General features: G+C 43.7%; 1 protein-coding gene across 2 annotated transcripts in view; it reads left to right on the plus strand.

Moving 5' to 3' along the window:
* The first annotated feature begins 5,204 nt into the window (after nt 1–5,204).
* The window catches only part of LOC119442229 (FERM domain-containing protein 5), a 39,832-nt gene continuing 17,808 nt past the window's right edge, over nt 5,205–27,228 (plus strand). For both annotated transcript variants that reach the window (XM_037707023.2, XM_037707024.2), the window contains exons 1-8: nt 5,205–5,763; nt 6,648–6,752; nt 6,845–6,887; nt 8,709–8,787; nt 11,275–11,372; nt 14,533–14,656; nt 18,765–18,852; nt 22,633–22,721. In XM_037707023.2, the coding sequence (XP_037562951.1) occupies nt 5,668–5,763; nt 6,648–6,752; nt 6,845–6,887; nt 8,709–8,787; nt 11,275–11,372; nt 14,533–14,656; nt 18,765–18,852; nt 22,633–22,721 (722 nt within the window). In that variant the 5' untranslated portion in view covers nt 5,205–5,667. The remainder of the gene's footprint in view (nt 5,764–6,647; nt 6,753–6,844; nt 6,888–8,708; nt 8,788–11,274; nt 11,373–14,532; nt 14,657–18,764; nt 18,853–22,632; nt 22,722–27,228) is intronic.

Raw genomic sequence — 27,228 nt, forward strand, 5'->3', positions numbered from 1 at the left:
AAACAAAAAACACTTGTCTGATTTTGTGCCAGGATTTGAAAAATCACACTGAAAGCGACTCAAACCTTCTTTTGAAGATAGTCACAAGTGATGGAAGCTCGTGCTATGGTTGTGACCCCAAAACCAAACAAGTTTCGAGCCTTCTTCACCAAGACTCGAAACTAAAAGAATGCGACAAGTGCGCTCGTGTCCTTATTTCGGTCTAAAACTCTGGTTTTCTTTCGGCCGGCGCATACACTTCCGTAAGCTATACCTATGTGCTGACGTAACCAGGCTGGAATTAGGTGTTGAACGACCAATTTCTGTGCATTCACCACAATGAAAGGAATGCATGAACAGATCGAAGCACGCACTTCTTGTATATTCCATTATACAGTCTTGGTGTGTCCTGCAAATCAAGGCAGACGCTGTACTGCAGAATTATTTTCTGAAGTGGCAAAACGTCCCTCTTTAGGCAAGACCCGTTGCACGGGTGTGATCCGGGTGTCCCGACGACGCTGTTGTTTGACCCGCCTTCGTGCTTCAGGGCTCCTCCCCAAGCACCTGTGACACCACCTGTCGGCGCCTCGTGGTACTAAGCTGCGGTGCCCTGCGTACTTTCTTGCGCTGTCACGCGAGGACGTGGACGAAGACCACAGCGCCGTGAGCGTGTTGCGCTCTTCCCTCTTTTTGCGATCTTCCACCATCGCTATGAAAACGTTTCACGTACGACGTACAATCTCCATTACGATCCACCGAAAGGTCAAGATCATCAAACTCTCGAGAATGTGGCATCCAAGGGGGCCGAGTTGAGGTAGACATGTAGCTTTTAGATAAAATTCAGTCAAGCAGAATTAGTCGAACTTTTGGTCTATTTGTACATGGACGTCATCGTTCAACGTGTTTGCAGGCCTAAAAAAATACGATTTGCGGCTATGACATTTTTGACCCAATGAGGAGAAGCAGCATATCTCTCGATGCTCTCGATAGTGGATTGGCACGGTGGCAGAACACGGCGGTTTCAAAGAGCGAGGTTCCTATAGCAATCGTTGTGGATTGTTTTCGCATACAGCATCGTTCTTATCGACACCACTTCCCTAGCATTGCTCCGTGCAAGGCATTCATGCCGCGCTGAGCACACATCTAAGCCTTGCCGCACAAAGCTTGACCGACAAGTAGGAAGAACAAAGGTGATTAATTTCTAACACGCTGATAGTTTACGCTGATATTCGCGGATGGCGTTTGCTCTTGCTGGAAATGTTTTCCGAGACGGCAAATCAAAAAAGTGCTACAGGAGAATATTTCCAGCAAGTTTATGCGTCGGAGGTTCCGTACCTCGGGGACCAATGCGAACAGAAAATAATTGGAATTATGCTGTTTTCTAAGCATTGTCCTCGCCCCACCTAAGTGTTATTGCTTTTCAAATTCCTGTTTATTGCCTTACGTTCTGAGCGTTAACAAATATTCATTCTGCACTCACCACTGTAAAGGCAGTAAAAATGTAGCTTCTTTTCATGATATCTTCTTTTCCTCTCTTACGCTAAGCTAAATATGCACTGGAGAGAAATCTTATTTGAGCTTCATTCGTAAATTATCCTTCCACAGTACCAAGAAAGGCGTTCTTACCGTGAGAAGAGGCCCAAAAATATGCAATAACGAGAAACTGGCGGCTATAGTGAACTGGTGGCGACGCCACCTTGAAGTTCCCGCGCCATGGTCGCCATGACGTCTTATTGGACGCTGTCTGCTCGCGCCTATAGTTATACATATTATCGATAAAGATGGAATACGTCGCATTCCAAAAGAGCCAGAGACTGAACTTAACAACTTTCAAGAGCTGTTACTGAACGACAACGGCCCAAATACGAGAAAATACTTTGAAATCCGTGACGTCACTCTCACGTTCTGGCGCTAAATTCAAAGGATGGAACTTTCACCTTCATTTTCTATTGTAATAATCAACCGATTACAGCGAAATAAATGAAAATATAGCTTTGAAAAAATGCTTTATCGGTATCAACTTACTTACTTTTTTCTATTTACTGTCCCATTAAGCAAAAAAGTAAAATAAAACGATGTGCACTGCTTCTTTTTTGCTCGTATAGATGGCTTGCAGACTGGCCACGCCGCAATGTTCGATGCAGGAAACTTTACTGTTCAGAGAGCATTTTCAGTGAAAGCTTGACCGAAAATAAATATTCCCAATACTGGCTGATACTGGATAGTCTGTCGCAGTAAAACGATGTATATATACAAATAGATTGACATATACAAATACGAATATATGTATATTTGTGACATATTTACAAATACAAAAAAACGATTAATACTACAATGTTTGATATATAATCTCTCCCATTTAAAGCCTTTGAGGTACTAATATATAAATTAATAAAAAACTGGTGAAAACGATACATCTTAATTTCCTCGGGCACAGGACGTGTTGGCACCTGCATGGTTACATTCTTTTTTGTTTGTTTGTTTGTTTTTGTTTTTAAATAATAATAAAGGAAATCGCGCAAGCGAGAAAGCGTCTCAGTATCATAGCTCATTTTCTGCTCATTACGGCTTCGAAAAAGGGTAGAATTAAAGTTCTGAGTTGATTTGGCGGCACTGTGTCAGTTATGAAACGTGTATACTAAGTAACCCTAGTTACAATGATGTTAACCGAAGCAGGTAAGGCGCATGCAGACGACGTGGCGCACTGCCGGCCAGACTGGTAACACCAGAACCCTTGGTGTATATAGAGTGTTCCTGTATAGGCATATACAGGGACACTACCTTGGCGAACTGAACAGAGGTTCATAACTCCTTGAAACACATCATTCAGCTAGATTAGCTGTGTGCTGGGAAACAGTGCTCGAAATTTGGAACATGTCTAAGGAACGGAATTCCTCGGCGTACGATGAAGCATCAGTGCCACTGAGGTCATCGCAGCCTCCATGCTGAAGAATCACCGGAACCGCACGGGAAAGGCTCTAAGACGCATATGGTACAGTTCCACAAGCAATTCTATCGATGCACGACCTGTCATACCGGTTTACAACAGGAAACAAGCTTCCTGCTGTTAAAATAACATGTTCCACCAAGTTTTCAACAGGTCCCACAGTGGGTGCGGCCATCTTCCAGACGCCGTCCCACATCGTCTGCTGGATGTCGCGTCCATTGTAGCACGTGTCCGGATTAAATTCGATACGCCTTCCTCCAGATAATTGTGCAAGCTGTCAATGGTTCATCGATACATGGCATATACGTGACGTCACGCACGCTAGCCGAATTTCAGTAAGTCGCTTCCCCACACGCAAGTACACACTGGACTCCTCTACGCGAGCAATCTCTGTTTTTATCAAATACTTCACCCTCTCAAGGTTTCTGCAGTCATAAACGGTCAGCGTACGCCTTTATTCTCTTCTTATCGCGCCAGAAATGCTTCGTGAGTTACACGGGCAGCGAAGGGAAGAGGAAGGCAAAAACAGCGATCACTTTTCGCCTGCACATCCTTTCTGATCTAGTGCAGAAAGTCTGCGCCATCGGTCATCGTACAGAGATGGGGCGGTGTAGTATTCTTTTCCAAATCCACAACTGTTCATCCCCCCCCCCCCCCCCCCTGCCTCCTACTTATACACCTACCGCTATTCCAAATGTGCTGGTGTGGACATTTAAGTGGGAAAACGTATCGTGATGATTCCAGCTTGTTTTCTTGTGCGGGTTATTAGCAGGAATGTTCTTTCTTCAAAGTAAGGCGCGTAGTTTGTGTCGCAAGAACATATCCTTCATTTCAGTAAGTGCAAAGAATGAGAAGCTGTAAAGCTTAATTTCTTGCCAAATCAAGATCTTGAGCACTTCACTGTCATTGCAGAGACGATTTGACAGTTAGGATGAGGGCTAATAATAATAATAATAATAATAATAATAATAATAATAATAATAATAATAATAATAATATAATAATAATAATACAGTAAGGGTCGACATCGTACTAGCACACTAACTTTGTTCGGTTGTTATACGCGTACGTACGCGATGCCTGATAAGCACGCGTGTCTACCTGTCTCATGGGAACGCTGAGTGTATAAAATCAACAACAGAGAACTCTCATGGTTAGTCAACTCCAGCTTCCCATGCTCTCATTACCACCTCGATCCTGTCAACCCTTCAAGCTGGAGAAAAAAAAATTATACCGCTTCTTCAGATTTCCGGATATTACACTCCTAGCAACAGTCATTAGAAGAATAATGCAGATAGTGGTCCATTCAAAACGTAATAAGTAATTATGCAGAAGATTGTGAGTCATTACAGAGCACGACCGTTTGTAATACGTACCGCTTATTACATTCTCCTTTCTGCCTTTCACCAATGGGCAATTTCAGTGGTCTCTTCCTTTTCTCTCGTGCGGGCCAAGTCGGCGATCGTGCAAGTTTAATATGAACGGGGCAGAAATTACGCATAATTAGCGGCACCATTAAGCATTCATGAAAAGAATTTAGGAAAACAAAATGCAGCGAATCACAAAGAATGACCTGGCCGCGGAACAGAGAAGCGTCGAGCTTTACGTTCACATTATGTTTTCGTGGTCGCCTACGAAACCCGGCACCAGCGGACATGAGCAGAAAAATCGATGGACCACACGCAGCGAGTCTACTATATAGCGCGCAATTAGATCGCAGTGGTCTGTTGCGTAGTACGCCTGGATGGTGCTGCTGCACCAACCCCGCTTCCCACTTCCGCCTCTCGTTCCGCACGTGATGAGGAAGCCGAGGAGGGTGCAATCAAGACAAATTATTAAGTTGCACCAATCGATGACCGGTGTAATACGCGCAGAACGACCAACCAGTGACGATCGCGCGCGTGAGACGTGTCTGGCGCGTCGCGACGACAGAAACAAAAAAGCTACAAAAGAGCGGATCACGCCACCTCACACCTACAAGCCCCAGTCACAAAAAACCGTCAATGTTCTCACAATTTAGTTAACCTTTCTTCCGCAAGATGACGCTGGCAAAGTCTTTAATTAAAGTTTCCATTTACACAATTTAAAAACGGGTTATAGATTATCGAATAATGTTTAAGCCAAATAAAACCTGTTGTTATTCTTATATATAATACTACAGTATTTATGGTATTTTTTTTATTTAAACGTAACACGAATATATCTGGAGTAGTGTAGGCAACTAGCGCTACTTGGCATGACTGGGCACGACTGACACGCGTATTACGTTCTCAAAACCGCGCAGCCACAAACTAGCCACGTCGCTGCCTATGTTTGTTGGTTCCGAGTTTCGTGAGCATCAGGAGCGATCGCTACGATGAGCTGTTTCTAGCTCGTCGATGCAGTTCCTTGACCCCGGCATTGTTTGACTGCGTAGCCGCCGCATTCGTCCGTTGTCCAGTGCTCAGCGGTGCGTGGCGTTGACCATCGACGGGGCTCGGAGGCCGTGGCTAAAAGCTCGGCGTCGTGATGCTTGCTACCGCGGTTTACGGCGGTACGCTCATCGCAAGCGTGGTGAGGAGGTTGGCACCATGCGACGCTCTTTCCCCGCTGCTCGGCTGCTGCTGTTGGCGTCTGGTGCGAGGATAGAAATGTTGATGGCAGGTTGTTTGGCTCCTGGAGACAGCGTCAAGTGCCGAAGGCTGTGCAACTAGCCCCTGTGTCGGAACCTTGGCTGCACAAGCCCTTCCCCTCGAGCCACAATGTTCAAACTGGGAAGCAAGAAGGACGTCAATACCGAGTACAAGTGCACCATACGCCTGCTGGACGACAGCGAAGTGTTGCAGTGTGATTTTCAGGTGAGAGTCTGCGACGAGAAGCTCACGGTTTCTCGAGTAAACTTTTACGACTACGACCAAACCCACCATGTAAACGCGTGGGCTGTGTACGTAGAAGGAGGTTCGCGAGTGGTCATTTTGCCTGAAATGCTGAAAGCTTGAATGGCCCGGTAGTAAATTGTTGTCAGAAAGTGTGTGGCCATTGTTCGCGATTTTAGTTTCGTCTTTTCCTTTCGCGACTTCTCGTTTCGTGTAACGAGGAATTATATTGCGTGCATGTTTTTCCTGTGTACGATCCAGTACCGCGTTGTTGCCTCGACTTGAAATTTTCTGACTAAACGCGTTAATTTTACTGCCTTCAGTTTTCCTCTTTGGTTCACTGCAGTTGTTTTGATCGATGAATGTTTGGGTGCTATCTTCTGTTTGCGCTCTGCGCTGAGGATAAGATAGCGACCGTCTGGAGTTGTTTTAGACCACTGTAGAAGTGCTGCTGTCAGGTTTTCTTCGGTATTTTGAACTTTAGAAGCACTCATGACCGCGAATAATTCGTCACGCGCGGCAGCGACGTCTTGCTCACGCGTGCGGTAAACCGCTTGCCTCTCACGCGCCGGCGTCAGGAAGCCAATCAGGTTTGCACGTTCACGCATAACGCGGCTTCACTCACCGCTCATTTAAGGAGTACTACATGTCTTCCTTCGTGTGTATTCTCCCTTGGCACATACAACTTAATTGAAGAATACTGGCTCGAACTGTTATTAAAGCACTGTGCCACGAAACATATTTTGCCACTGATATTTGTCTTCCTCTCTCTCCTCTCTTTTTTTTCTTCACAATACAATACGCATTATAAACCAGAAATCAGTTTTCTAAGTGGCATTCATTATTATTTTTTCTTTTTCCTACAGCATCTCTGCAAAGGCCAATACATACTTGACTATGTGTGCAATGCCTTGAACCTTTTGGAGAAGGACTACTTTGGCCTCAGATATGTCGATAGTCACAAGCAGCGGGTGTGTATCGTTAAATCACTTTCGAAGGCGTCAATGAAAGTTATAAATCGCACTACACTTATTTATTTATTTTTTTCTACCACACTTCACAGCACTGGCTGGACCTCACAAAGCCGGTGATCAAGCAGGTGAAAGGTGAGCATTTGCACATGCTTGTGAAGCGCCATGCAAGTTGCATGTGTGAATCTGATAGAATAATATCCTAGTCAGGTCGGGCAAATTTTGTGACACTTTGAGCAAGTGCACTTCTCCGCACGAAGTGTCACTTTGGCGGCACGCTGCTAGACTTTAAAGAAAAGTCACCTTCAGCTTTGATGGCAGTATTGATGGGCAGATCAGCAGGCACATTATGTGTTTGTTAAAGTAATTCGTTGCAACCCCATTAATACAATCAGTTGTCATGATTCAGTCATCATTGCCATTGTCATCATGGCTTGTTGTCACCTTCAGCTTTGATGGCAGTATTGATGGGCAGATCAGCAGGCACATTATATGTTTGTTATTGTAGGCATCGTTTGCGAGATAACATTGACTACTGAGGTATTAAGTGCAGTATTTAGTGTGAACTGTAGATAAAGTAATTCGTTGCAACCCCATTAATACAATCAGTTGTCATGATTCAGTCATCATTGCCATTGTCATCATGGCGTATTATCTTTGTCTTTGGCAACCCGCAAGAAGGCAAGTGCTGTATTGTCATGTCGTTTTGTTACATCAGTGAACTAATGATGTCTACTTTGTTTCCTTCTATTCAGAATTGGTCACCTATTTGATATTTTGTAATTTATGTGTGCTAAATTGTAAGTAATGTTTTCCCCCTCTTGTTTGGTCTTTAGACCACAGTATTCTTCAAGTAAAATAAATAGAAATACAAGACAGCACAGCATCTAAGGCAAGCTGAGGAAGAGTGGCAATTTCGATTGCAGATGACTATTTTTGGCTCGGTGACGCTTATAATATTTGATATCACAAGAAAAGGGAAGTTTCAGAGTTAGTGCTGACCCTGCATTGACTATAATTTTATTTTTGAAGTACTGCTGTCTCGGTACACACTTTAACACGTCGAAGTGAGTTCAACGAACGCACTGGCTGGCTAGTGTTTTCTACAATGAGTGTCACTAACTAAACATTGCCATGTGACAGCCTGTGAACGACTCTAATGGGGAAGTACACTCGCGATACTAAATTTGCCCATAGAACTGGGTTATAAGTATAAAAACTTAACGAGCCTGATGGGACTTTCTGGGAAGTGTGTTTTTGTGCACGCAGGGGGGAGTAAAACAAAAGCTGACTGACAAAAGCTATCTTATGCAGTTTACAATTGCACTTGATTTTGTCATGATTGTATACCCAAGTCCACTGTGCATTTCATACAATGCATTTTGTTACTGTCATCATTGTACAAAATGTTTATTCATTCAGGCATGCATGGTAACACATGCACGTTCAGCACATTGCTGCGCATTACTAAATCTTACCAATATAAGGAAAAATTAGAAGGCATTTTGCCATTACACTAACAATAAATAACATGCAAGTAATTCAAATTCAACAAATGTATTTATAAATAGCCTTGTGGAAACGTCGTTATTTCACATCTCATAAAATGGAATATCTGACGCATTGTATTTATGCATTTGTTCTTTCTTGCTTTTAAGTGCCTACATCACAGATACATAAAATGTAAATAAACATTCAGGCAAAGTGTGTTGTGAAAGGTCCAAAAGAAGGCTCTGACAAGCACATCAATGACAGCAGCACCTAAACAATTTCACTAAAATTGCAAGCATAAACGAAAAGTGGACACATGCAGGCTTGTGATAGGTTAGGTTATCTTGTGGCCGTTCTTCTATTCATGTAGGAATTTGATCTGTGAGCCTTTGTCAAAAGCTTTGACGAGATTAAAAGAATTTTAACTACAATTTTTTGTTGCCTGCATGCTTGTCTGTGTATTAGGTATGAATCCCATCGTGTTCTGCTTCCGTGTCAAGTTCTATCCTCAGGACCCCTTCCGGCTCAAGGAAGAAATAACGAGGTGAGCTCATAGCTACTCCGAAGGCTTTGCACCATCATTAATATAGTTCTTATTTATTGTTGCATTAGGGGATGTGTGAAATTCTGTACACTGCCATGGGCAAAGTGGCCTCTCGGCTTCTGGAGAATACCTTGCTTGTGGGGCCATGCTCTACAGTGAAGCTCGCTTTATATATCTTCAGTATTTCCAGTTGTCATGTTCTGGATATTGCTTTCCTCTTCACTCAGCCCTTGAATAGCTCTCAAAAATAGTGCCTTCCTTTGCGTCAAAATGTTTGTCATGTTATACTTCTCAGTTTCTAAAGTAGAGTGCATGTAAATATAGTGATGTGTAGAAGAACCAAATCCTAAAGCGCATGAACCATTTAACACCTATGACCTAAGCTGTACACTTGTTGGTAACTTATGCAAATATTGCGTAAGGTTTTATTTGTCTGATATAAGCAGCATGATCGAGTAGCACTTGTTGATTGTTCATCACTACAGGAGAACAGTGCAGGAATACGACTAAGACAAAGTGAGGCACGAAGAAGACGCATACAGTGCCGTGTGCGACTTCTTCGCACCTCACTCTGTCTTCGTCGTATTCCTGCACTGTTTTCTCGTAATGATGTCCTATATGTGTTCTTTTGCATCATTTGCTGAAAGGTGACCATTCTTGCCAACCTATGCTAGAATGTGTGGCTAAGTTTCACCATTTCGTGCATGCCACTTTCCACTTTGCATTCTTTTCATAATTATGCGTTCAGACTGTGGGCAAAATGGTGTCTTGTCTTCTGGAGAAGCTGGTGAGACATTACCTTGCTGATCGTAATGTCTAACCAGCTTCTCCAGAAGACAAGAAAGACACCTGCCACCTAACAATTTGTTCATTCGTTTCTTCCATCTTTAAAATCCCTACATTGATAAGGAGGCACTGTTTGTGAAATAAAGGAACACCTGTTGCATGCTTGTTGACCAACTCTCACTTTATTTTCTTTACAATCGGTGCTCGGGTGGTAGTGCCTAGGAAATGCACAAGTGCTTCCTTTGAACTTTCTCGCCCCCACAAGTGTTCTGGGGTAAGGGAGACGGGATAACGTGACCTTAGCATGTCATTTTGAAAAGCCATGTGGAGCTTCACAACTTAGTGAAACATTGGTGTTGGGAGAAAGCATTCTTCTCCAAATGATCTTGCATGTTCACAATCTTGAGCAAATTGAAAACAAGAACTATAGATATAAAATATACTTTAATGCAAGTTATTACAGTGGAACCTTGTTGATACGATCTTCGCGGGAACCAGAAAATAAAACGTATCATCCAAAGCAAGCCCCAAAATGTGAGAAAACAGGGCATTACTTGACAAACTCGCTAGCAAAGCTCCCTGTGGCATTGAGTGATACTGCTCCGCATAACACGCTTGTTATGCAAGCAGCATCACAGCACTACACGAACCGCAGCCAACACACTTTTATTGAGCAACTTTAAAACAGCTCATCAGTTTTTGCTGAACTTTCTTTTGTTTTTCAAAGTCCGTAAACAAGTTCTTTTTAAAAATAACAAGTTCCTTGACATTGCTACGGAGGTCACGGCACCATGAGGCCAAGAATTCCGAAACAAAGGAGCACCGTAGAGCAGTGTGACACAACGAGCGATACGACTGGCGGAAAAGGTCAGGCGCTTCGTTCAGCCACGTGACCGCTTGAAGATTTTGCCTGAAAAGCCAACTAAAACAAGCGCGAGCGAAAGCTGGCGCTAGCAGATGATACTACGAGTACGAAAATAGTGGTCGGGCGAGTCTGCATGACACCAGTTTCCTGCGCCATGGCCGGTCTGGTGGCGCGCACTCCTTAAAGAGCGAGTGCGCGCCTCTAGACTGCCCGTGCCCGCGCATACATCACTGAAGGGGGCAGCTCTCGTTGGTCTGCTTCGCTCGCGGCTCGTTTGCCGCCGGGGCGCGCAGCAATTTAAATCAGCCCAGGACCGATCCCTTCCACGGCACGAAAAACCTGGTTCGCGGCAGCTTTTGCAGTGTGCGTTCTCCCGTTGCCAGCACGCGTTTTTCCGCTAGTTTCCCCAGCCCTTAACATGTTTCTTGTGGGTTGTTGGAATGTTATTTATTCTAGTACACTTGGATATAAAGCTACGAGTTTCGGAAATACCAGTTTGCAGTCATATCATCCAATTTCAGGTGAAAACGCGATCGTATCAACCGCATGAAAATACATTGCTCCTATGGGACGTTGGCCGGGTAACGAAAAAAAAAGTGTCATCCCGAAAAATTTAGTATGCAGAAACGTATCAACAAGGTTCCACTGTACATGGTCAAATTTGCCGGGTCAAAAGATATTGGGGATGTTTCGTATGTTCTTTCAAGAAATTCCTTGGAAGTTAGATGACTTGTAATGGTCACAGATGATCGTGCATACATGTGATGAGAACGCATTCAGTGTCTTATGTAATGTCCTGCAAAGATTTCCTTCTTTAACTGTCTTTCCCCATTCAGGTACCAGATTTTTCTTCAGCTGAGAAGAGACCTGCTTCATGGACGCCTCTATTGCCCTCCAAATGACTCTGCTTTGCTTGCCGCTTTGATCATTCAATGTATGTACCATCCGATCTTCACTGCTCAAGGCCAATTCAGATTTAATTTTCATATAAAACGCCGTCATCAGGGGTTCACTCACCGTCACATTTTCAACTGTAGGATTTAGTTGCAAAACATAAATATGCATCACCTTTATAGGCTGCTGTGTTAAGATACAGGACAGCTGTGTGGATTGTAGAGAAAACATGGGTAGCTGATGTTCAAGTTGAGATCAAGAGAAAGAAATGGAGTTGAAAAAGTCATGTAATGCTTAACGCCAGATAACCTGTGGTCTATTAAGAGTTTCCGAAAGGGGTCCAAGGGAAGGGAAATGCAGTCGAGGACCGCAAAGAATTAGGTGGTTCGATTGAAATGAGAAAATATGCAGGCAGCTGATGGGCAAGACAAGGTAGAAGGGAGAGCCATTCGTCCTGCAGCTGGGCATAAAATAGGCTTTGATGATGATGATGGTACTGTCACAATAAAATGAAATTCTGGGGTTTTATGGGCCATAACCACAATTTGAATATGAGGCTGCCGTAGTGAGTGACTCCTGATTAATTTTGACAACCTGATGTTCTTTAACATGCACCCAATGCATGGTAAACTGGCATTTTTTTTTTTTTTCACCCCCATCGAATTGCAGCCACTGCGGCCGGGATCCGATTCCACGCCCTCTGGCTTAGTAGTGCAACACCATAGCCACTATGCCACTACAGCAGGCCATGATGTTACTGTAGCCTTCAAAACTCCTTTCTTTACATTTTGCCTGTCAGTAGTCATACATAAGCCACATCAAACCTTGGTTACACAACCGGGTTCTGGTAATGTAGCTCTATTAAATAAAAGCTACAAGCCTAATTTGATTTTGCAAAATAAGCTAAGTTGTCTCTGTTACATTAATACAGAAATAAAACCTGTCATGGTAGCTCGGTGGTTATGGAATTCTGCTGCTGAGCTCGAGGTCATTTCTGGACGCTGTCACCGAATGTAGATGGGGGTGCAATGCAAAAACGCTCGTGCACTTAGATTTATGTGCATGACGGAGAACACCAGGTGGTCAAAATTAATCAAAAGTCCTCCACTACATTGTCTCTCATAGCTTCAGAGTAACTTTGAGATGGTAAACCCCATCAATCAATCAATCATTCAATACAAAACTAAAGAAAATCTTGTGCAACAAAGCTCCACAGTTGAGTGATATCACATCTGTAGCAGGGGTTGTTGTGGTAATTACAGTATAGACTGCTTTTAACGTAAGTCGCCGGAGTCACGAATATCTGCACTATAAGCGGTACCGCACTATAACCAAAACAACCATTTTCAAGCCCTGCATGTATGCAAAACATGTAGACCAAGCATGTAGACGTGCTTTGTACTATCGCGCGCACATCGCGATTACATTTTTGCCAGTGAGCTGGCGAAAACATAATCGCGATGTAGCCGGTGCTCTTCAAGTTCGGCAGCTTTGCACCGAGTCAAAACGAAACGCCGCAACCGCTGCCGAAAAAACCGTGACCGTTATCAACGCGATTATGAACAGCGACTTTGCAGTGCTGAAGGCACGCGCCCGACGCACGCACCAAGTCTGGACGAATTAACTACCATTCGCTGCAACAACTGCAGTGGAAACCGCAGTCATTATCTATGCGATCATCGACGGCGACTATGCAGCTTTTTAGGCACGCGGCCGACGCGCGTACCAAGTAAAAACAAAACCACTGTTCACCGCAATCGCTGCGGAGAAAACCGCGGCCGCTATCGACGCGATCGTGGATGACGACTACACAGTTACGAAAGCCCGCGGCCAACACGGTGTTATGCGCAGCGGTAAACGCAAGAATACATGCTTTAAAGACACAAATAGGCTCGAAGCATTCCGGGGTTGCTGTCATTCACGTACGATTTCAACTGATGGCTGTGGCGATGCGGACTAAGCCGCTTTGTTTCAGTTGGGCGCTAGCGCCGTTCTTGCTCTTTTGCGTCGCACATTTACGGCGCTCCGCGCTTGCCGAGCTCCAGAAGTAGTTCGAATTAACTGATGTGCGGCCAAATAAGTCCGAATTAACGAGAGTGCGGTTGCATTGAATAATGCATACGCCGGCCGGGAGCACGCACCTGTTGAGAAGCGTGCTCGCTGCCGCCCTTGTCGGCAAGATTTTCCCGCAGAAGCCGCGAAGCCGCATTATAACCGGTATTTCGTCTCACGCGGCTGCACTGTAAGCGGTATGCGTACACATGGAGTGTTATGGGAAAATTAACAGGGAGTCTGAAAAGACCGTACTATATCCGGTCCTGCACTATAAGCGGTTACATTACAAGTGGTCTATACTGTAGTGGGGCTTCACATGTAACTATTTTCAATAGATAAGCCTGCTATACCACGATTGAGTATGCCGAAGGAAGCGTCTTTGGACAAATGCTCATATGGTGTGTTTTGGAGATTACTTATTGCGAAAACTTGCAATAATACACATGTCATTGGAATCCTTGGCCATGACATTTTTCTGTTGAGCGGGTATGATTTCCACCAGCCTAGCGACATCTCAAGTTTTCAGTAAAAACGCAGCTGAAGGGTGAAGATGTTGGTGTGGTTCCTTTAATGACATTGTGTGCATGTGTTGACTGGTGAGCGGATGCATGTAGGCTAGTTGGTTCTTGATCATGGACGCTAAGTTGCACTGCATAATTCTAACAAGACACACTTGAAGAAAACACGATCACACACACAAGACAGTGCACAAACGAACAACTGTTTTATTCGCCTTTAGGAGGCAAATTGTGTAGGTATATATGTCCGCAAAGAGCAAGAAAAAAAAAATGGCTGTGAAACATGCCTGCTCCTTTGCAATCTTTTCTATTTGCTGGTTCGGTCTAGCTTTAGCAGTGTCATTTCCTGCTCACTCAACACAACGGAATGGTGACGTTTGCGCATCACCTTGTGTGTGTGTGATTGCGTTTTGTTTGTGTCTGTCAACTATGCAGGGTAACTTCGCATTCATGATCGTATGTTGACTGGATAAACTGTGTGATCAATGAATATCTTCCTGAGTGATAACTGTTGCCCCCAATTGAAGTGTGATGAAGAGAAGCAGACTGGTTATAAAAAATTGCATACCATGTTTGAAACCTTACTTCATGTCATCTTTTGTCCTTTTTCTCTTCTTTCTCGTACAGCTGAACTTGGAGATTATGACAGTGAGGAGCATGGGGACAACTATGTCTCAGAATTCAAACTTCTCTTGAAACAGACTCCTCGTCTGGAGGAGAAGATTGCGGAGATTCACCAGCAGCAGCTCAGGTCTGCTTGTGCTCATTGAACATTTCCCTGCTGTAGCAAAAGTATTATTCAAGCCCTGAAAGCTTGTAGGTGGGGTTAATGCTTAATACAAACCATGATATTGCCCCAGATGAGATGACAAATGTTGGCTTCCTAAGAATTGTGATGCCTTGAAAGGTTTGCTCCAATATGGCACACATTTAGTTATACTTGGAATGCCAGCAAACTTGGAAGTAGAAAAAATCGAGAAGAAGAAATAGACAAAGTGACAGGAAGGTGGCTGGACTAACAACTGAACTTCATACATGAAACGACGTCCCCCAAGTCCGCACTGAACATGTGCAAGGCACAATATAACATAAATACGGTCATCATCTAATCTATACACGTCTACACTGATCAAGAAATAAAATCTTTCTTGGTAAGGAACAGAGATGGCGCGCTTACACACTTCTTGGGCCCTAGTTTATAGATTTGATAGGCTTCAATCAGCTCTCTTTCCTGCTGAGTCTTAGCCTTCCCCAAGATTGATACTTCACTGAAGATGGGATTACAACCGCACTCCTTACAATGTAGTGGAAGATTACCTCCTGTGCCTGTAGGTATCAGATTAGCATGCTCACGCATCCGATCATTCACACAGCGACCGGTTTGTTCTATGTAATATCTACCACATTTCAAGGGAATACTGTACACTACACATGTGTCGCACGTGCGGTGCTTCGCGACATGCTTGGTATTGCACGTACTCTTTCGCGAACTGTGCTGCGAGACCTTCATGCACAGTTTTGAAAGCTTACAAGGCGCGGAGCAAACCAATCTGACGTCGTTCCTTGCCGCAACCTTTTTCAATCTGTGTGAAATGCCATGTATATACGGCATAACCACCAAGTTCTTTTTTATTTTGTCTCGTACTTCGCGATCCCCTCTGTTTTTCATTTTCAAACGCTTGTGCACAGATTCAACCACTGCAGTGATCAAAGTCCTTGGATAGCCTGCCACTAACAGTCTCCTCTCTTGCTGGGAGGCACTGTCTTGCATTAAATGTGTACAACTCTTTTCCACCGCATTCGACAAGCACAAAAAGGCTATGCCACGCTTGATCAGTTTCGAGTGAGCGGATTGATACGGTAGCAACGTCTTTTTAGTTCTAGGACTATAAGCCCAGCAAATGTGACCTTGAGAATGAAAGGTTAGAGTCAAATCTAAAAACCTGATGGAATTTTCTTGTGGTGCTTCGTGGGTGAAGCTAAGATGTCGAGAGCAATGCTGAAAAACTGATAGGATGCTGCAAATGATGTCAGTGAGACAATCACTTCGTCCGATATTTAAGAGAACAAGGAAATCATCAACATATCTAAAAATATGAGCAACACGGTAATCGGTAATGGCGTCAGAAAGAGACTTGTCAAATTTCGCTAAGAAAATACCGCACAGTACCGGCGCAACACTTGACCCAATACATATGCCATTCTTCTGTAAAAACACCTTGCCATCGAATTTAACAAAAGTTGCTGACAAGTAAAAAGATAAAAGTTCCATAAAACTCTCAGTCGAGAGGCCGCAACTACCTTGAAAAGAAGTCTCCCCTTGGCATTCAATAGCTTCCCGCACTGCCACAAAAAGTTCTTCATGTGGAATAGAATAATAGAGTTCTTCAATGTCCACAGAAAAGGCCGTGTTCGCTGTTAGCACTCCCGATTTCAAGGCGTCGATCACTACGTTTGAACTGTCAATGCCGAAAGGGTCCTCAGTAGCAAGCGTATTCAAGGAACGTTGCAAGAACCTTCCAACAGGTTTCTGCCACGAGCCTTCTTCTGTCACTATGGTTCGCATAGGGCAGTCAGGCTTGTGCGTTTTCACTGTAAAAAATGCGGAAAGCACATCAGCGTTGCTCTTCCTAACAGTCTTTTCTAACAACTCCAGGTTAAGCCTCTTAAGAAGCTCCAAAGCCCTTTTTTTCACTTTTTCTGGTTTTACGCAAACTACCTTGAAGTTTTTGTTCAAAGCTTCTTTGGCTTTCGTACTGTACGAAGTATTCGGGAGGACAACAAACCCGCCTTCCTTATCAGACTGTAGAATTGCAAGGTCATTATCTACGCAGAAACGTACAACAGGCCGCATGAGCTTTTCCGAGGGACCACGAGAAGTTCCTGGATTCCGAAGTTGTTCAATACCTTCTGATAGGCACCTTTCCTTCTCCTCGGAAGGCGCTTTTCGTGATATCTCCCGGACAGTGGCTAGAAGCTGGTGACCACGCAAACTCGGTGCCAAGGCGAACTTGGGTCCCTTGACCAGCAGGTCGTGCACTCCAGCTGGAACCGATGCGTCGTCGAGGTAGACCACCCGTCCGGTATCCGGGCTTACCTTGCTCCGCTTCGGAACATGACGAACCACGTCACGCCAAAAAGCTTCAACCAATAATCCAGCTCGGTGGATGTGTTGACGCAATAGAGCTGGTCCCAAACTGCAATCGTGACCTTGAAGGCACGTCAACCTGAGCCAATCTTGCCAGTGCCTGACTTGTCTCCATGTCTCCGAAATTAGAATCTTCGAAATCCTCTTCCAATGTCCCTCCGAAGGCGGAAGTGTCCCGAATAGCGCGATAACATCACCAGGGGGAACACCGTTCTTGATGCACTTGGAAAGGTACCGTGCCTTGATCGTGTAGTAAACTACGCCGTCCACACACACTTTGTCTATTTCTTCTTCTCGATTTTTTCTACTTCCAAGTTTGCTGGCATTCCAAGTATAACCATGTACCAACTAGCCCAACAAGCCACTCTCATGAACACATTTAGTGTTTATTACGACATCATAGACATGCATTTCCATTGTACTTTTATTTATTATTAAATGGTCTTGTTTTTTTTTTTTTCTGCTATGATTGTTACTGATTCACAAGTACACCTTTCTTTTCCTTTTACTTTGAAGGCTTATGTCGATACACTCGAACCTTGTTATAACAAAACGAGATATAATGAAATAATGGGCATAACGAAGTAAATTGCATTCCCCTTGAAATCCCCATTGAGATCCATGTAATTAAGACCTCATTTTAACAAAGTGAAATTGTCCTACCAATGGATATAACCAACTAGATTCGTCTCCGAAACCGAAGAATACCCAACCGTTGCGCGCCGAGTACATTGCTTTCCGCAGAGTAAGCACTCGTTCCCCACGGCAGTTCAAAGCTCCTGCGTCACCGCGTCGAATACACTGTCGAGCAACACTGGTTTTTATCACCATCACGCATAGCTGCGCTTAAGCGGCACAGGCAGCGGCTCACTATCGCACTTCTCCACTGACAACTCGCGTCCCTGGCTGTGCGAGCCAGATCACGCTGCGCGGCGGTGTGAAAGATTAGTGCATTCACTTCAACTGCGCGCATGCCTGCGCGGTACAGGCAGGTTCAGCTGGGCGTGACCTCTGAGATCTCCCCAGTGCAATCTCAGAGTCCACGAGCTGGCCAAGCTAATCCAGTGCAGCAAAGTTCACTTGCCACCTTGATTACACAGTGGAGCGCTGTGGTGCTGGACCGCAATGAGCCAAGTGGAAAGCGAAAGACCATCCCAATGGAACAGAAGGCAGCTATCTAAACTCTGTCGAATCAGGTGCTAAGAAGTCGCGTGTTGCACACTCCGAAAATCCTTTTGTTGTTTTATTCAAATTTCATCGCATGCGTGGCCATGTAGAGCTTCCATGGACGGCAATGCTGTCTTCTTATTTCCATGTTTACGATTGTGCATGCATAGGCCCTACATTGCAGTAAATGGCAATAATGGGTATAATGAAATAATGTCGGCTCTCCCTTCAACTTCGGTATAACGACGTTCGAGTGTATTGTACTAAATATGTTTGTTTTTCTTTGTAAGCAAGGGTGCACTGTTTCCACATTTCAATCTCATCTATATTAATTGTATTTTCCTGCTTTTTATTGCCATCTCCAGTCATAATGGGCCAGTAAGCCCATTATGCTGCTTCTTCAGCATTGGCACCTAAGAAGGGCACTTTTCTTTTGAATTGCTAAGCCATATCTTTACAGTGCCCTAATAGAGCATACTTACTGCATGCAAGGTAACAACGGCTGCCCCAGGAAATGTCCTCCATCAGCAGCATTTATTTTCAGGGGCCAAGTACCAGCTGTGGCAGAAGCAAACTTCTTACGCAAGGCTTGTCTCCTCGACACATATGGTGTGGACCCTCATCCTGTCAAGGTGTGCACATCTAATGTTTTAAATGCATTAGCATTCATTGCACACCAACTTTGCCTCAATGTTTACTGTAGAGCATCTGTACAAAAAGCATCTCCTAGCCAAAGCCCCAAAGGCCTGGCCAATGACATCCATATGTGCCCATAAGGTGGCAGGCAAACCTGTGTCGACGCTCGGGCAACTTGGCAATGTTTTACCATATTTACTCGAATCTAGGCCGATACTTTGGCTTAAACAGTAATGTATAAAAGGTGGGGATCAGCTTGGATTTGAGAATGTGCAGTTTATACTAGAAACATTGTCGGCTTCTGAAAAATGAAATTGTGCGCAGGGTCCAAAATTTCAGTTATTGCCATTATACATTGGTGGTACACTCTAAAAACAGTTGCACCCTTTGGGGTGCATTTTTGCCACACAACAATAATCGTCATCTGTCTTGCTTGCATTTCCTATGTTGAAAACTCTGCACTTGCTACTTTCCTGTCGAGAACGCTGTGTCACACTGATAACGCTCTTGTTGTTCGTGACCGAGAAGTGCCGGGCGCACAGCGTTAAAGAAAGGAAAGCCACACAAGTCAGATGACGATTATTGTTCTGTGGCAAAAATACGCCCCAAAGGGTGCAACTGTTCTAAGAGTGTAGTGGGTAGGTGGCAATGCTGCAGGGAAGTCTAAATAATCGTGCAGGTTTGAAAAATTTGGTGTCTGTAAGAACTGTTGGCAACTGTATTTGACATTTTTGCTACCACAATATATATATTTTGAGGCATGTGCAAACAAAAATATGCTTCGGTAAACCGATGCCATGTTGGATCTCGCATTTTTTATTTTGTTATAGCAGGGATTAAATTGAATTAAAGCATGACCTAGCAAATTTTATGTTTACTTTGTTATATTCATGTCCGACTGTAGTGCGAACATTATGAAAGTGCGACACTTCTAATGCACTAGACAAAAACAAGGATAGTGCACTGTGGGAAGAAATCACTGACAGAAAGGTCAGCGATGTAAAAGGAGATGACACATGAATGTTGCACATGCTTTGGATGAGCATCGAAAACTGCGATAAAAATGCGTGTTCTTTCCTAGTTCAATACAGTACAAGCTAGTTAACTCAACCCTCGTTAATTCGGAAAATCGGTTAATTTGGACGCGTCCTTTGGTCCCAGCAGGCATATGCATTATTTAATGCAATGAAACTCTCGTTAATTCGGGCGTATTTGGCCACACATTGGTTAATTTGGACAACTCTCGGAGCGCCGCAAATGTGCGATGCAAACAAGCCATAACAACGTTAGCGTCCACCGAAACGAAGCGACAGAGTTCGCATCACCATAGCCATGAATAGAAATCGTACGAGAATGACAGCAATGCCAGAACGCGTCGTGCCTATTTGCGCCTTTAAAGCTTTTATTCTTGCGTTTGCCGGCGCGCATAGCACCGCGTTGGCTGCGTACCTTCAAAACTGCGTAGTCACCATCCGTGATCACGTTGATAGCGGCCGCGGTTTCGTCCGCAACGGTTGTGGCAAAAAGTAGTTTTGTTTTGACTCGGTGTGTGCGTCGGCCGCGCGCTTACAGAACTGTAAGGTCGCCGTGCATGATCGCGTTGACAGCGGCCGCGGTTTCGGTAAACAATAGTTTCGTTTTTACTCGGTGTAGAGCTGTCGAGGATGAAAAGCACCGTTGGCATCGTGATGGGCGGCGACCCGGCGACAAGGGCGAAAAAATAATCGGGATGTGCGCGCGCTAGTTAAAAGCGCGTCTCAGATGAAGACGCGCGCAGCGGCCGCACTGTGAAGGAAGTCTCGAGACCTTCGCCACTGCGAGCTCTAATCAGTCACGATATGACGAGCATTGCAGCATTGCGTTTATGCAAAGTAGACAGAGAATTTGCTGATTCATACTGTAAATAAGAGCGTGTTGACGTAATAAGCATTTGTATATTGTTTCATTGATACCCTCGATAATTCAACATTTGGTTAATTCAGACATTTTTTTCAGTCCCGTGAAATCCGAATTAACGAGCTTTTACTGTACCATTTTTCATTTGGCTTACATTTGAGGAAAGTTTATCTTTTCCGACTTCCCGAATTACGAGGATTGACTTAGAATTGAGGCCGGCCTAGATTCAAGTAAATACGGTAAGTTCAGTATTCCTTGAGGTAACGTAAAATGGTGTGTATGCTTGAAAACACTTAAAATGTTCATTAAGAGCTTTTGTAGGAATTGGCATCATGGTTACCTTCCATCAGAGCTTTCAAACTTGCAATGAGGTGAATATCCAATCAGAAATTAAACCATGTAGCAGCTGTGCAGGCATTGCACATGCCTGTGTTGCAGATACCTAACTATTAAAGAATTGCTATGAGCACAAGATTAGGAGTTAAATTCCCGCCGAAGTGACCGTGGCTGAAAACACATGACATGACTGTGTTGTGGCCAGCTTAGCATGTAAAATAACTTTTGTAAAACCTTTTGACTGTACTTCTGTGATTAAAGCCAGAAAGTGGCAAGTTATCGTCGTCGTCCTAGACAAATACTTGTTTTGCCGCCATCTTGTGACGAAAATGGTGATGATGCTGGCTCAGACAGTAAGCAGTTGCTAATGCTACAAACGTGGTTTTGTGTATGATTGCAATGTTCAGTCAATTTTTTTACCAATCTTCTTGGAAAAATGTGTGCATTAGAAGCGGGTAAATTCATTGTGAGCTGCTGTTTCCACTCTGCAATCAAGGCAGTCGAAAATATGCGTTTTCGGTAGGAGATAATGTCTTCGACGCATTCACTATTCCCTAGCACCGCCAAGACAGATACTGCGGCCATTGGGGTAGCAATTGGGACAACAGTTGGAGCCACCAGTGGGGTCAGGCTCGCGCTTGGTGACCAGTCAAGATCGAATTTTCCTGCGAGAGCCAACTTCAGAGTCAAAATAACGAAGGGTTTGGTTTGTAAAAATCTATGGGCACTGGCCGGGACCTTCGGTCAGTATTGAAATAATCTAAAAATTGAATTAGCTACAGGTGAGCGAAAGTCTAGTGTAATACTGTATTAATGTCTGATGCAGTTTCTTCAGATTTAACACGCTGCTTGAACAAAAAGGTCAGCGCTTCTTGGTTGAGGACTCGCTTGCGTGCTGTGGTACAGATAGTCACCTGTGCTCTCAAGTTGGCAGAAGGCTGCTTTTGAAGAGGTTGCTGGCGTTATCTCATTTATCAGATCACTCAAACAGAAACATCATACATTTTTGTTTGAGAACCCTTTTAAGGCTTTCGTAGCCGTACGGTGGTCCATATTTGCCAGGCAGTTTCGTTCAAGGGTTGCCCCTTGACCTGACGAGAGCTCTTTCTTGCACGTTTTTTGCTTTGGATGTAGCATGGCAAGATACTTTATTTTTCGCACAGGAAGAAAATAATGTTGCTTTTTGCCTTCTAAAGAAGCCATTTATCTGTAGTAATTAGAGAGGTTTAGCTTGTCCGGTAAACGCAGGCGGAACCGTAAATGTGAGCAGCCTGTATGGTGCTGCCACATGGCAGCGCAGAGATTAAACAGACAAAAAACAACTAATATTGCAGTAACCAAGTGTATTCTACTTTGCTACTGGTGTAAATTTTCGGCAGCAACACGATTACGCCACTGCCGAAAAAAAAAATTTTTTCGCCCGCATTTACCCGATTACCGGACAAGCTAGACCTCTCTATTTTCACCCACAAATCGCCTTCTAAAATATAACCTTAATTGCATTAGATGTTCTGCTTTCCCTTATTGAAAATTTGTCTGTACAGGACCACAAAGGAAATCAGCTGTACTTGGGCATCAATTATGCGGGCATCCTTACATTTCAAGGCAGTCGCAAAACCCATCATTTCAAGTGGTAAGCAAGGGTAAAAAATGTTTATTAAAGAGACCATATAAAAGGCAGCAAGCCACGTTCTGGAATAGTGAACTGTGACCATGCATTCCCAAGTGATTATTCTTGTCGTGTACTATTCGAGTAACTTAGGCAGTTGCAGTGTTTGTTTTTGTGCAGTAGTGATGCATGTTAGTGAATCAACAACATTACTTGGCACTCTCCATCTCCAAGGTCTGCTCAGATATCCATCCCAAAAATCTACCAAAAAATTACATTGGCACTCCAGTTAACACCTCTGTCAAACGAGCACGAAAAACTCTTTCACGTAAGTGGTTTTTTACCAACTTGAAAGATTTTTTAATGAAGAGGTGTTGCGCAGCAGACACATGGTACCGACAATCTCTTTTTAGTGTTTGCTTCTGGACACGCTACTGAAAGCGTGGCGCTAGCGTTCGAAACAAAATCGGCCGAAATAAACTAATGTATCTTGAAATATAATGTGAGAACCTATTGTATTACGTTTTTCACATAAATTTATCAACGCCAGATTGAGAAACGTTAATTTAAAGATTTATTGTACTTTAAAGCATGTTTGCAGAGCTAGCGAAGTGCACATGTTTGTCTGGCAACATTGGGCTTCTTTTTCTTGTGTTGGCTTCAGCGTTCTTGCCATAGAGACCTTCTGCGAGACATAATATTTTTTATGATGAGCCTAGGTGACCGAAGAATATGCATTTGCTTATTTTCTTTAATATATGATAATTGCTTCCGCCCACTGGTTTCATGGCTACTCCTTTTTGGTCGTAAAAGAGATCGACGAACTCCACTTTCAGAAAAGGCCGCTTCTGAAAAAGAGATCACTCCCTCTCCTGTGTCTGTAGGTGAAACTCTTTTTCGGGAGAAGTCTTTTCGCTCAAAAGACTTTCGAGTGCCCGTGTGACAGGGGTATAAGATTGTTCAAAACTACTAGCCTGCTCTTGACAGACTGTTAACTGGAATTTTAATGTATTTTGTCGCATATTTTTAAGGATCTCTCCAAAGTTATGCTAGTCTTATGATTTATCATGAGCAGACATGACTTCAATGCTGCTCTGCGTCACTTTTGCATTTGCACCGTGGCCTAAATGGTATAATTAAAATGTTAATTTATAGATTTTAGGTGATTAGCCAAATTAATGAAAATTTTCTTGCTGCTAACGTCTGCCCAGCCACACAGCCTAGCTGCAAAAATGGCAGGGGCCTAGATATAACAGACCTAAAAAAAAAAAAAATGAAAACTGTTCTGCATAGGAAAAATTTGCTGTCATGTGTATTTTGATATGTCCTAATAAATGGAACATTGAACTGCCTTATGTCACTCAAGAAGAGAAAACAGTAGAGTCAAATGTTTTGGCAGATCTGTTCATTCTAATTGCAACATGTTGACTTGAGGAAAAATAAGGAATAATTATTGTATAGGTCTTGCAATGCACATGTAGTAACCCTTCAACTAGTCATTCTTAACACAAAGGTTTCCCAGTTTACCGTAATACATAGTTGGTGCTTCTTAAGAATGTAAAATATTACATTAATTACTTAGCATGCATATTTCCATAGTTCTTCCATTTTGTTTTGGGCTTGGCACACTTGTGTGCATTATAGACTTCTGTAAACACAGTTTAACGGATGTTGAGCAACGACTAAAGTAATTTTTTCATGAATAAGCTGATTCTGGATTCTAAAGCAGCAGTAGACATGAAGAGGTTATTGTTTTTTGGTGGCACATTATGTGCCCTGGCCGACATGAGGAATTGTGCAGTAATCATTGGTTACCTTTTTAAATAACTAAGATTCACATATTTGTAATTAATCGCATTAGGGTGCATGCTGAAATGGCAAAATTTTGTTGGTCAGTGTTTGCATGTCAGCTTAGTAGATGTCCCGAGACTACCACCAGTTCCGAGGTATTAGTCCTAAATTCTGCTAGAAAAGTGTGCTCCGTGCAATTTTATCCCACACTGTGTAAAGAAGGCTTTATGGTAGGGGTGTGCAAATATTGAAATTTTCAAGTGCGAATCAAATATGAATAAGCCACAAAATTGTCTTCGAATATTGAATATGTGTGTAGTATTAAAATGTTGCAAAACAAGAGGTGGCAATAGCTTTTATTACCTCTTTAAAATAAATTAATGAAACTGCAGCAGGTTACAGAGACACTCATTACAAATTATCATGCTAAAGAATTGACTGCTCGACATGTTCAAAAAGTAAGTGCTCTGAGTGTGTTATGACAACACTTCTGCCAGTAGAAAACGCCCTTTTCTTTGCTACTAAGGTGGCAGGGTTGGCCAAGCACTTCTGGGTGAGTCTGTTTAGATGCGGTTACTTGGAGCAGCCAATGGACTGCCACCACTCGCAAGAATCCTTACCCCTGTCTAGAAGCGGCTTTTCCACATAGTCTATAACTTCACTCTCAAGGGCAGATGCCAACTGTGTCTTCTCCTTGTCCATCACTAGATCGTCAAAAGCATTCCGTACATTGGGTGCTGCCAGTGGACTTGAAGTCGTCGTAGGCACGGCAGTGTCCCCACTGGGTTCTACGTCAGCTGGCACCTGATGAACTGTGGCCTTAAAGCGTGGTTCTAGAAACATCGCCAGGCTGGCCACTTCGTTAAAGTGGCACTCCGCAAAGCGAGTCTTGATACAAGTTGCGACATTGTTAGCAAACCCTGAGCTGCCTTTGCAACCTTCAAAGCAATGCAGCATTTCAAAATTGATTGTAATTAAACATGACAGTGAGGTGTACTTTTTGGCACTTAACACTTTCAGTAGTTTTCGGGTGGTCTAGGAAATATTCTTTTTCCTGCTACAGAAAATGCTTGATGTTAAAGTGTATAGTACCAAATTGTAGAGGAAGAAATTATCTTTCAAACGGTCTTAATTTAAAACAACATATTTATTAAAAATATTACGAAAAAAAATTATCAGAACAAGAAAATTGTGACAAGAACGAGAAAGTTAGAAACATCAATGCTGCTTCGCTCAAGATAAAGAATATTCGAAATATATATTTTGAGCACAAGGGCCAAATGCAATGATCCTGCAAATACAAGCTCTGTATGTACAAAATTGCTTTAAATACATGGGAAAACATCAGCCCTAGTGAACAGCCGTGCCCTTACGAACCACTGCGCGGCACTCTGGAGCGCGGTGCCAAGGTCCACTCCCGGCCGTCTCCATGCACAAAACTGCGCGGCCGCCGGCCATTAATTTCTGTCGTTTGGTCCCGCCCGAACGATGTTGACACCCTGCCGATAAGAACTGTGACCTTTGGAACATGCCAGATTTACTTAGATGAATGCGCGGCCGCGATGAAACTGTCCGTGAATAAAGCGAAAATCACTGGCGGATGCCCGTTCACATTCCATGGCGGTTTGACCCACTTTCGCCGTCCGTACTGAAGTCTGACGAATCGAAGCCCTCTTCCAAGTCTGTGCTGCTACCATAATCCAGAAATTCGAGCCCAGATGCATCGGAATCGGACGAAATTCACCGTTTCTGTGGAGCAGCGGCACGCGACGTTGACGCCATCTTCGACACTACGAGCGCTCGTCTCCCCGACTACGAAGGTGCTTTAAAAATCCCCACGCAGTGAAAAAGAGAAAGAGTAAAGCGAATCTGATAAAATAGTTTCTCTTTAACCCATTCCGTGGTGCTAGCTGTCCAGAAGTGCTCGGAGAGCGCCAAAATTCGAATTTCTACCATCGATAACATACTATCGATGGGAATAGGCACGGTCACGAAAATGTTAAGATCATAGTTGCATCAAATAAGGGCTTCAATGCCTCCATAATCTCCACTGCATCTCTCCACTCGACAGTGTTAAAAAGGCATCTATGCTTGTGCCTGAAGTGTTGAGCTTAAGTGTGATGCACTCTTTGAGTTCAAGGAGCCTTGAGAGGCTGAGGTAATGACACTTTCATCTTTTGTCCAAAACATCCTGCACAACATTGAGTATGTTTTTGTTCAGCTGCTTCTGCAGATCGTTCAGTCTTTTCTGCGCACTAGGGATATGCTTGTAGTCCTACAATCGCTTTCGCCTTCTTGCAGAGTTTGTTGATCGACGGAGTACACGATATCGCACCACTTATTGCCAGCTGCAGGGTGCGGCTGGCAATTAGATATTGCGGCTGTTGTCCGTCACAATGTACCTCACGCAGTCAATTGGTACGTCCCAGTCAGCACATAGCTGCTCTAATGAGGCAGCAATGTTCACAGCCGTGCGACTCTCTGGCATATGTCACGTGTTCAAATCGTCTCGAACTTCACTGGAAGAAAATGACATTTGAGGCTTATAAAGCCCTCGTTGGCACGCGACGTGCAGATGACGCTTGTAAAATCGATAGTGCTTTTTCTTCTTCTTCACGTGCCTTTTGCAGCTCATATCGTACCTTTGCTCTTGTATCGTCATACAGGCAAGGGACGAGCATGCACGACGATTTTGTTCGAGGTGGCAGATTGTAGCCCAGTACAGCTGCTTTCATGAGTG

Source organism: Dermacentor silvarum, chromosome 2 (genome assembly GCF_013339745.2).
Source record: "Dermacentor silvarum isolate Dsil-2018 chromosome 2, BIME_Dsil_1.4, whole genome shotgun sequence".
NCBI lineage: Eukaryota > Metazoa > Arthropoda > Arachnida > Ixodida > Ixodidae > Dermacentor > Dermacentor silvarum.